At 37.4% G+C, this 12,077-nt stretch overlaps 1 protein-coding gene across 2 annotated transcripts in view; it reads left to right on the top strand.

The window, feature by feature from the left end:
- The window catches only part of TANC2 (tetratricopeptide repeat, ankyrin repeat and coiled-coil containing 2), a 352,683-nt gene that overhangs the window by 332,601 nt on the left and 8,005 nt on the right, over positions 1-12,077 (top strand). For both annotated transcript variants that reach the window (XM_088141581.1, XM_088141538.1), the window contains exons 23-26: positions 1,066-1,198; positions 2,596-2,687; positions 8,725-8,871; positions 10,479-10,579. In XM_088141581.1, the coding sequence (XP_087997707.1) occupies positions 1,066-1,198; positions 2,596-2,687; positions 8,725-8,871; positions 10,479-10,579 (473 nt within the window). The remainder of the gene's footprint in view (positions 1-1,065; positions 1,199-2,595; positions 2,688-8,724; positions 8,872-10,478; positions 10,580-12,077) is intronic.

The following is a 12,077-nucleotide window of genomic DNA, read 5'->3' as shown; positions in this document are numbered from 1 at the left end:
CCACTGACTCCTATGACATACAGACTTGGCCAAAATATTTCTCCACTTTCCCCCAAAGAATCCCAATTTGCTGTGAAATAAGTTGAAACTGACACAAGTAAATGGCATCTTCCATTCTTCATTCCATAGTCCATAAAGCAGAGCCTGGGAAAAAATGGACTATGGAATCCAATACTTCTGGCTGGATCTGTATAAAATATAACAGGGGAATTGAACTCTATGACACCTTTGTCAAGCTTTCAAATTTGATTTATTGTGTGGTGTTGATTGGGCTACTAATTATCTACTCAGACCACAAAAACGGTTAGTTTTGAAAAGCTTTTATGCCTTCGAATGTAACTCCAGAATTAGATTGAAGGGCTAAAGAACAGGAACCAACATGATGTAACACTGTCAGGGATGAGCATTGATGACTCCTGAAGTACTTCAGGTGTGTCATAAACTTCAGCTTTCTGCGCCATTTGGGATTTTTGTGCAACAGGTTGCCCAGTTTGACAAGCTGGTCTGGACTGATGACTCCTAATGCCAGATCAAAAGGGATATAAAACCTATTATTTAGAGATATAGTTAATTCAAGATTAGAAATACCATAGCTTACAATAGAAAATGATAAAAAAACATATATACCAATAGCAACAAACCTAATAAATACAAAAGCCAAAGCACCTCAAATGTTATCCTCAATCATAAGTTCACCTATATTGGGCATCACTAACAACCCAGCCCTAATGCCTGTGAGAAAAGCCAGTTTTTTACAGCCTTCCAGAAGGCCAACAGGATCAGGGCCATTTGGATCTCCAGGGGAAGGCATGTTTCATGGGACAGGCACCACAACAGAGTAGGCTGTTTCATTGAGAAGACCTGGAGGATACCCATCCTAATAGATGTGGTGGGATGTGCAGAAACAGCTGGAGATAAGCAGTCCCACAAGTAATCTGGCCTTGTGTCATGTAGGGCTTTAAAGGGGGTAACCAGCATTTTTTTGGATTTGAAACCTCAGCTTAGTCACATAATAACATTGATTGTTTCTGGATGATGCTGACTCACTTGTTTGTTTATTTATAGGTTCAGTTCCTGGTGGATCATGGTGCCATGATTGAGCATGTGGATTACAGTGGGATGCGCCCGCTCGATAGGGCAGTGGGTTGCCGCAATACTTCTGTTGTAGTTACTCTTTTGAAGAAAGGAGCCAAGATAGGTAGGGAGGACACAGAGGGAAAAACCTCTCTTTCATACCTTTCTCGGATATGAAAACATAGTGCATTCCTGTGACATAGGCATGCCCAGTTTCAATATGCAGATGCTCAGCACTTCCATATGCGATGACTGCAGTATTGTGAATTCATTATTTAGCTCTTACAAACTAAAGAAAGCAATTCATAATGAGGTCCTTGTCTAAAAATGAAAACTTGGACAGCTATGTTATGCTGGTATGCTGCTTACCCTGCTCTGTAGAAGCTTCTAGACTTGAGCATTATCTGCATATGCCCTTGTCCCTTAATTCTTGCGTCACAACAAAATTTGCTGTTGCCTTGCTGCTTTGCTGCCTGCCTCTCACTGCTGCTTTTTCCTTTTTTAAAATTCACCGTCATCCATTTTTTTCTCCCTCTCCTACAACTTCGTTTTTCCTCCTCCTTCCCCCCACCCCACCCCCATAGGCTGTCAGACACTACCAAGTCGCCCACGAGGTATATTTCACTGCTGTCATCATCCAACTTGGTGGTCTAACAGCTCTGCTTTTTCTCTTCTATAGTTTTGCCTGCTTGTATTCCACTCCCCACTTTTAATTTTTCTTATCTTCAAATAATTATTTTGTCCTTACTGCTGCAGAGAATAACTTGAACTCAAGACTTAATTTACTTGTAAAATGCTGTAAAATATTGTAAAATACTACAAATTTATTTTTATCGAGTCTTCTGAAATGCTTTTCTATAATGATAAGAACTTCAGTGGCTGATAATTTACCAAGTGAGAAACTCATTTTGAAGTGGTTTGTTTGTTTGTTGTTGTTGTTTTTGAAGACCAACATAAGACAGTTGCAGAATTGGACTTTTGGACTGTATTAGAAGGGGAGTGCGCTTTCATGAATAAAAATATAGTTTGAACTGAAACTTTTTCAGAAACACTGAAGTTTTAAAAGATTTTCACATGGTGTCACAAATATTCACACATAAAATTTCAAATGTACCTGTATCAGATTCTGCAGTACACAGCAATGAACTTCTGTACAATGATATAGATGTTTAATTTTAGTTCTGTTTAATTTTAGACTTGTTCTCCTTATTCATTTTTCTAGAATATGTTTTCTTGCTAATGCCAGTAATTGAATATTCTCGCTTTTGAAATGACTCAAGCATTTATGAGTTGCTTTAAAATTAATTTAATTATAATATTGCAAAGTATATATTTCACTCATTCACATATATAAGCCCAACTTTTTTGCTGGGACAATGTTGCTTCTTGAGTTGGCTGCAACAAGTTGTTCTCTCCATCAGAAATTTTCTGCCCAGGATGTTTTCTCATCTTAGCTTTCCTCCACTGCCACCTTTTGCATTGTATGAGTTTTTTACCCATCATGCATCCTGTACACTACAGGTCCAGCAACATGGGCAATGGCCACTTCCAAACCAGACATCATGGTCATCCTGTTGAGCAAGTTGATGGAGGAGGGAGACATGTTTTACAAGGTAAGATGGAAAACAGTGTTTTTATGTTTAGTAATTCAGCTTCTACATTACAAAAAAAGAAACATTTATCATTTTCTGTTTATGGAGCATTGAAAATATATACACAATAGCTGATTTTAAACAGATGTATAGTGGTTGAACATGACACTAGGTTTCTAAGATTTCAGTTTTCTTCTGAAGACAGTAGCTAAAAGAACCTAATTTGAGCAAGCTTGTGTAGGCATACTTAATTTACATAATTCTATTGATTACATAATTTTATTCAGGAATTTTAATTTATAGTGCAAACAGCTCTGGCAGTATTTTGAATTGCTAAATAAATTAAATTCCCTAATTCCAAAGCTAAGAACAGATATCCTTAGTCTAAACGTAGGGCAACATACAGTCAGGTCCAGAAATATTGGGACATCGACACAATTCTAACATCTTTGGCTCTATACACCACCACAATGGATTTGGAATGAAACAAACACAATGTGCTTTAACTGCAGACTGTCAGCTTTAATTTGAGGGTATGTACATCCAACTCAGGTGAACGGGACCACTTGTTAAGGGACCAAAAGTAATGGGACAGAATAATAATCATAAATCAAACTTTCCCTTTTTAATACTTGGTTGCAAATCCATTGCAGTCAATCACAGCCTGAAGCCTGGAATGCATAGACATCACCAGACGCTGGGTTTCATCCCTGGTGATGCTCTGCCAGGCCTCTACTGCAACTGTCTTCAGTTCCTGCTTGTTCTTGGGGCATTTTCCCTTCAGTTTTGTCTTCAGCAAGTGAAATGCATGCTCAATGGGATTCAGGTCAGGTGATTGACTTGGCCATTGCATAACATTCCACTTCTGTCCCTTCAAAAACTCTTTGGTTGCTTTTGCAGTATGCTTTGGGTCATTGTCCATCTGTACTGTGAAGCGCCGTCCAATGAGTTCTGCAGCATTTGGCTGAATGTGAGCAGATAATATTGCCCGAAACACTGCAGAATTCATCCTGCTGCTTTTGTCAGTAGTCACATCATCAATAAATACAAGAGAACCAGTTCCATTGGCAGCCATACATGCCCACGCCATGACACTACCACCACCATGCTTCACTGATGAGGTGGTATGCTTAGGATCATGAGCAGTTCCTTTCCTTCTCCGTACTCTTCTCTTCGCATCACTCTGGTACAAGTTGATCTTGGTCTCATCTGTCCATAGGATGTTGTTCCAGAACTGTGAAGGCTTTTTTAAATGTCGTTTGGCAAACTCTAATCTGGCCTTCCTGTTTTTGAGGCTCACCAATGGTTTACATCTTGTGGTGAACCCTCTGTATTCACTCTGGTGAAGTCTTCTTTTGATTGTTGACTTTGACACACATACACCTACCTTCTGGAGAGTGTTCTTGATCTGGCCAACTGTTGTGAAGGGTGTTTTCTTCACCAGGGAAAGGATTCTTCGGTCATCCACCACAGTTGTTTTCCGTTGTCTCCCGGGTCTTTTGGTGTTGCTGAGCTCACCGGTGCGTTCCTTCTTTTTGAGAATGTTCCAAACAGTTGTTTTGGCCACGCCTAATGTTCTTGCTATCTCTCTGATGGGTTTGTTTTGTTTCTTCAGCCTAATGATGGCTTGCTTCACTGATAGTGACAGCTCTTTGGATCTCATCTTGAGAGTTGACAGCAACAGATTCCAAATGCAAATAGCACACTTGAAATGAACTCTGGGCCTTTTATCTGCACATTGTAATTGGGGTACTGAGGGAATATCACACACCTGGCCATGGAACAGCTGAGAAGCCAATTGTCCCATTACTTTTGGTCCCTTAACAAGTGGAAGGCACATATGCAAACTGTTGTAATTCCTACACCGTTCACCTGAGTTGGCTGTACATACCCTCAAATTAAAGCTGACAGTCTGCAGTTAAGGCACATTGTGTTTGTTTCATTCCAAATCCATTGTGGTGGTGTATAGAGCCAAAGATGTTAGAATTGTGTCGATGTCCCAATATTTCTGGACCTGACTGTATATAAGTTAAACACTGTTTGATGACTCATATCATTCTCTGAGATCACTGGGACAAAAATACATTCATTGATAAAATGCAAGGGGTCTTTTGATTGTCCATATCATCTATAACATCAGCTCTATGATAAATTGTCCAATTTGGACAAAAGAGAATTTTTGAATTCTCTAATATCTGAAATAGCTCTTCTGGGATCAGGGTAGTTTTCTTTATTCTGAAAGTTAAGATTGGCATATATTTTATCTGTGTAGAAATTAAAATTCAACACAGGTTGTACATAATACAGGCTGAGGTCATGTACAGACATGATGGTCTTGATATCTAACCATAATTAAATTATAAAGATCAGACTGAAATTCTCTCTGTTCATTTTAGATTCTCACTTTCCTCCCTCTGCAAGCTGTAATCATAATTTAAACTTAACTATGGCTAAGATTTATCTGAATTCTTTTCCTGGAAAAAAACAGTTAGTTATAATCATTCATCCCTTTATAATTTTGGGGCTGGATTATTGTACTGTACACTATGTAGGACTGCTTGTAGAAAGCTCAATTAGCCTGGAATGCCACTGTGAGGATCTTATTTAGACTTGCAAGACAGACCATATTATATGAATTTAACCTCAGCCTGACTCACTCCCAGTTTGTTTCTATGATCAAGTTTCTGATTTTGTCCTTTAAATCCTGTTAGACTGGAGTGTCTCAATAATTACATCCTCCCAATTGCATAAGAACATTGCTCCATTTCTGCAGACTTTATTGCTTCCACCTTCTTCTGAGTCCCCCTGCTGACAAAAAAAACTATCTGGTGAGGATCAAGGAAGAGACACTTTTCAATTATGGCATCCAGATTAGGGAATATTCTCCCTTATGGGATAGATTTGCTTCTAAAGTACACTGAATATATTTTTAGTATAGAACTTTTAATCAATTTGCTTCCATTGCTCCTTTTTAAAAATGGCATTCATTAGATGGTTTATTATGTTATTTAAACCTGTAATTTAGTAAGTAGTCTTATAATTAAATAAACCATGTTCCCATCATAATCATTATTTAAAGCTAGTTGACAAACACTAGTGACAAGGAAACCTGATTAGCACTGATCGTTTATTGCCAGTGCAGGCAAAATCTTTAACCATATTTAAAACCCTTAGAAGGATAGAAATCATCTACATTGGGAAGAGAGAAACTGAGCCAGCTCCCAAATGTTTAATCATGATAAGAAATTAGGAGTGTTGTGAATGTACCTGGCTTGAATTGAAGTAATAAAATATGCAAAGTTAGAACAAGGAGAACCATTACATTGAGATGCAGTGACTCTGAACTGGTAGAGTATTATGAGCAAATTAAAGCTCACAGATAGCAGAGTTACTTATTAGACTTTTTGGTAGCCAATTGTAATACAATCCTGAAAATTGGAATCATTCCATAATTATTTCTCTTTCTAGGCCATTTCCCCATTAGTGCCAGTGCATGTCCTCTAAAATCATTCAGCTGTCCTTGAAGCGGTATAAAGCCTGTCCTCGAATCTTATTTCAAGGTCTCTAATTCCTTTTAGAGCTACCTTTACTATGAATGCTCTAATAGCATTATGATTATCACACTTGCCTTGTAACTAGAAGATTACTGATTCAAAACCCAAGAGAAAATTCTTTGTTAATTACTATTTCTCTTTCCACAAGCTTCTTCCTTTTCCCCAAGGACTTTGAAAAAAAAAAGAAGTCTAGTGGAATACTATTTTAGTGTTTTTGCAGTCACCTAAGGTATAAGAGTTTCACCCAATGCTACCAAATAGCCTAGAGGATTTTTATTTCAGGTGACTACAAAAATGATTAAATGATACACTGCTGGACCTAACTAAAAACAAACAAACAAGCACACAGAGAAAAGTAAGAACCTCATAGAAAGAAAATAGTAACTGAAAAAAAAAACATTTTTGCTGGGTTTCAAACCAGCAGCCTTTGATTTACAGGGCACGTACTATAACAATTGTGCTATTACAACATTCATGGTAAAGGTAGCTCTAATTAGAAATAAACAGTACGAAAGGGAAGTTTCTAGAAAGCTGCTTGATGTACCTGCCTGAATATACATTTTAGTGCTTTAACTTTGTATATATAAATTCAGTTTAACTTTGAGTGTAACCTACTCACAGGAAGAAAAACAACTGGCATTTGCATTCATGGAACAGAAAGGAGGGAGGGCACAGCAGCAGGGGAATTATCCAATGGGAGAATGTGATAGCTTGCTGTCCATACTGAATATCTTGTAAACTGTTGCTAAGTGTCTCAGTCTGGACAGGATTTTCTTACGCCATCTTAGAGCAAAGTGGTATGAGAACAGGACAGGAACAGCTTAAACAATAAGCGTGGATATGCCAGTGTTTAGATTACTCAAGAACAATGTTTCTTAAAGTGTGGTCCAAGGACCCTCAGGTGTGCCCCAGGACCCTCTCAAGGGTCCGCAAAATAAAAATTATTTGCCAGATGTTGAAGATATTTGCAAAAATTTAAAACAATGTCACTCTTCTCATTACTATTTTTCATTTGTTAAAAAATATAGGTTTTTTTTCATGAAAAATATTTTATTTATGTTAATATCTAATGGGTTTAATATTTTTAAACTTAATGGGTTATTTTTACATGATTCAATAAAACATTTTCTACAAATGTGTCAATTTTAATTTTTAATACAGTAATTATTGGTAAATATAACCCATACAAGGAAAGGTCTTTTGGGGTGTTCCATAATTTTTAAAAGTGGGAAGAGGTCCTGAGAGCAAAATGTTTAAGAAACACTGCTCTAGAAGAAGCTATCAGTCCTGTCTTAGAATGGTATAAAGAAAACAGAGAATTTAGACTGCCTCCCATCAACCACCAGAAAGGCCTTTACCAAAATCTTTACTTATTCTCTGCCTTTGTCAGTAATGGTTTTCTCCTAAATCCTTGTGACCTGTTCTTTTACCTTCTGTATTTCTCATTATTCTACCATAGTGTTTTCCTAACCATTTTCTTGTTTAAAAAGTAATTCTTCATTATTGAAGTTCATTCTGTTTTCCCTAGAACTCACAAGGAGTTCAGCTTACCTTCTTTCTATCCCAATATTTCTCATCAGCATGGTTATAGCATAAACCTGATGCTCCATTTTCTTATGAGAGCCAACCATCCCACCCATTTATTCATGTTAGCTAACCCATCATACAGTGTTGTGCTACAGATAATGCAAAGAGGTTTGCTTCATCACTAGCTACACATTAGTCCTTTTGTTATATTATCCTAGCCTCTTTGCTTTATCTTGCTCTATTTAAAACTTTGCTTTGGAATTGAACTGGTAACAGTTTCATTAAGAGACTGATTCAGTAAAGATCTTGGGTAAGGAATCTTGCCATTTCTGAACTGCAAGGAAATCATAGTCCAGTGTGCAGATGTAACACATCAAACAAAAAATAATCTTCATGGTAAGTGTCTAATATTTCATTTCCCCCACAGAAATAATACTTGTTGCTTTGTCTCTGCTAATCCATTTGTCTGCTAATTAATTCACCCTTTCCATGAAAAACAAATAAAAATCTCATAATTGTAAACTGTATGACAAGAGAATAACCATTATCTCTTAAACCATAGGCCAGAAGACATTGTTTGACAACTTTATGTCTGTTAGGCACATGATTTGGGTTAGGGTGAAGTTTATGCTAAATAGTGAAAGATATTGGGAGTTGTTGCCCATTCTGCCTTACTTAAGAAATAGTATTTTCTTAGTATTTACACTGTTCAATCATGCCACAAAAAGTATATCCTAGCAAGCTGATTCTCCAATAACAGAACAAGAAAAGGAATCTGAATTATTTGTAAGAACAGAGTTTCTATTAACAATCACCAGATTGATAAAAGTTATTCTGCAAGGAGAATAACTGACATTTCTTGCTATTTCTAGAAACTTTCATAGGCACATTCAACTTCTTTAATAGGTTGATTTGTAACCATTACAACCCACAGATAAAAAACTGAATGGTGCATTTACTGTTTAACATTTTATTAGAAAGGGAAAGTGAAGGAAGCCGCCCAGCGGTACCAGTATGCTTTGAAGAAGTTCCCCCGAGAAGGGTTTGGAGAGGACCTAAAAACTTTCCGGGAACTGAAAGTGTCACTCCTTCTCAACTTATCACGCTGTCGGAGGAAAATGAATGTAAGTGCCCTCCTTCTTAAAGCCTGTTCCTGAATGTGATCCTTTCCCAGCTTCCTTTCCTGTTCCTAATCACTTCCTAACCAAACTCTTACCCATATTCCTAGAATGGCCTTAAAACCTCCACCTTTTTGTAACTTGGTTGTCCTTCACAGAGCACTGGCGTTTTCTAATTCTGAAACAGCCAAGCAATGCTTTAGGATTCATTTCAAACAATTAAAAAATCATCAATCTATGAAAACAGCTGCTATAGCTTCCTTTGATTTTTTTAAAAATATTTCTGTGTGTATGCAGATTGGAGGATGCTGGTGGATTTAAAATGCTGTCTTTTCCTTCTAAAGCTCTTGCTTTCTCTTAGAACAGTGACTCAAAGTCAAGATGCATAGTTTGCACTCTCCTGGCATGTGACAGCACTTCATGCTACTCACAAGCTATTCATGTTTAAAACAACATAAAAGGTGTGTTTGTGTGTGTATAGTGGAATATGCCTGTGAGAGAGAAAAAACACTTTTTAGGTTAGAAATCATATAATAATAACTCAGTGATATAAACACTGAGACACATAACAAAATATAACAGGTTAGATTTTAAACTATGGAAACAAACTCCAAACTTAAAAATATAAATAGATTTTACAGTTGCAACCTTGTACATTTGGTTGGCCGCTATGAGAACAGATTGCTTGGACTAGATGGGCCAGGGGTTCGATCCAGCAAGGCACTGCTTATTTCTTAATAATATATTAGTAGACTTCACTTATATCATCATAATGATGGTATTAAGTCTAGCTAAGATGGGTAACTCTTTTATGTTAATAATAAAGGTGGTACAACAAAAACTTCAGGCATACCTATGTCTGTCCTTATTCTTGGAATTTTAATTCTGATAAATGTGATTTAAACTCTCTCAAGTTTTAAAACCATATATAAGAGAATTGTAGGGTTATTCAATGTAAGCTTGCCCATGCTGCCCACTCTGGCCATGCCTCCCCTTCCTTATGCTCCCAGCCACACAAGTATGGAACTTCTGCATGGAGAACCTCTATGTATGTACTTCTGTATCTATCTAAGACCCTTCACATAGTCATAAAGAAAATTGTAATTAGGAATTGTTGCGAATATCGAGGATTATGTAATAGATCCCTAAGTTCCCCTTACCTAATTCCTTCAACACATGAGACAGTTCAAGTGAGCCAACCATAAGAATATGAGAAAAACAAAATAGGTTACAATATATATTGTTCCAGAACTTGTTCATGTCAATGGTCAGTATGAAGACCTAAATAATTTGAAGTTATTAGTACAGAAGTACCAAAAAAAAGTTGCAAATTTAAAAAATACTTGGAGTTTTCTAGGGCAGAATAAATGATAACACACGGACTGAATGGATGCACAAAGAACAGGTTAGACACTTACAGTCCCAGTTTGGGAATGGATAACTTAACATCTCAAAACAGAGTTGGATCTCTTGATACCAGCTGTCTGATATTTTGCTAATGTTGGAAAATACTCAGTCCGCTTACAACAATCTATCCATGTGATTTTTTTTTTCTTCCCAAATTCTCTGTGTGTTTTTTCAATGACTTATCTACGCACCTATTGTAATGGCAGGATTTTGGAATGGCGGAGGAATTTGCTACTAAAGCACTGGAGCTGAAACCGAAATCTTATGAAGCTTACTATGCAAGAGCAAGGGCCAAACGCAGCAGCAGGTGAGAGGAGAGCCAGAGAGAAATGAAGGTTTGGGTGTGATACACTCTTAAAAATGCCCTGATCCACACAAGGAACAAATAGCAAGAGTGTACCTGAGGGAGAGTTTAATTATAATCTGAAGATAAAAGATTCAGAAACTCTTATGGCCTATCATCAAGCTGAGCATCTTCCATAGTTTCAGCTATAGCAGCTCTTTAAGTTGTGCCATAGTGTCCTTAGAGCATTCTGCAGGTACTACTTTTATCCATACCATAAAAACGTGCATCAACATGGAGGATAAGTTTGTGGATTAATCAATAACTTGCTCTGCTCTTAGCATAAGGTTAACTGTTATGTAAGATAAGTTGAAAGCAGTCGGATCAAGGTATGTGTCATTTGTGTTAGGATTGATGCTCAGTGGGCCTAGTTCATGTGCTGAAAGTGGGATCACATTTCAGAATCCTGAAGTTGCTGGAGAGCTTTGTCTTTCAGAAACTGCTATCCTCTTTGATCAGCTCATGGAGTAAGATACCTGACAAGAGTGTGCTTTGTGCCAGACTGAGCTGAAAACCCTGCGGTTTAACCCCTCAGCTCAAGAACAGCCCATTGAGCTGCTAATATACCCTTCTCTTGGTCTCTCCTTGTGATTAAACTTCATTCCAGAGGCTGAACTCTACTCATTGAGCTAAACTGCAAGTCATTGTTATACTTTCCCACATTTATGCTGTTTTATTTGATTTTCCACAGTTGGCAATATCTTGTTCAAAACAGTTAACCAGGTTAATTTCTAGGACTTCCCCACATTCAGATTCTTGGGGTCTACTGTAAAAAAAGTCTTCCCTTGCCTTGCCTCCCAGCATCAGCAATCAGTATAGGTCAAATGTTTAGGTGTTCAACTGTTTTTGTGCTTTTAAAACACATTTGTGTGTTTTAAAACCAACCAAGAAAGCAAAATGCATGAAGAGTCTAGAGATTAATCTCTACCAATCAGAAACACATGACTAGATTACTATTTTGTTCAAAATCTACCAGTGTCCCTGTAAATGACAACCCACCTCCCTTGAAACTTCCCACCCTTCTGTTCCTCATAGGATAGGCAAAGGCCTGTGAGGTTTTTGTCAGACACTCTCCTATCCTTGTTCTCTTTCATTTCCAAGAGAGCAATACTCAGAGCAGAATCCACTGGCTGAAGGCAGGCCTGAGCATGCCCCTTTTCTGGAGCCTTAAACTGGCATAAACTCAGACCTAAAATAGTGGAGGAACAGAGCTCTACAAATCTGAAATACCCCAATATATTGTCTTTGTTCCCTCATCTCCAAGAGTGCAGTCTTGGAAATATTGTCTGTTTCTTCTCCTGAGTAAATAGAAGAAACACACAAGGCTGAAGAATCTGGTTCACAAGATTTGGAAATCCTCCTCCTCATGATTAGCTATAATTTTATGCATAAGAAATTCTTATTAAAGCCATTCTGATCCAGAGTAAATTTTATTCGTTTTTTTTCTTTTTGTCATTTTTTT

The sequence above is a fragment of the Python bivittatus genome, unplaced genomic scaffold (genome assembly GCF_059951505.1).
Source record: "Python bivittatus isolate LINGU-HERP-01145 unplaced genomic scaffold, Pbiv_v1 ctg000000_np1212, whole genome shotgun sequence".
NCBI lineage: Eukaryota > Metazoa > Chordata > Lepidosauria > Squamata > Pythonidae > Python > Python bivittatus.
Note: the sequence above shows the minus strand (reverse complement) of the source record. Positions and strands in the feature narration are given on the sequence as shown.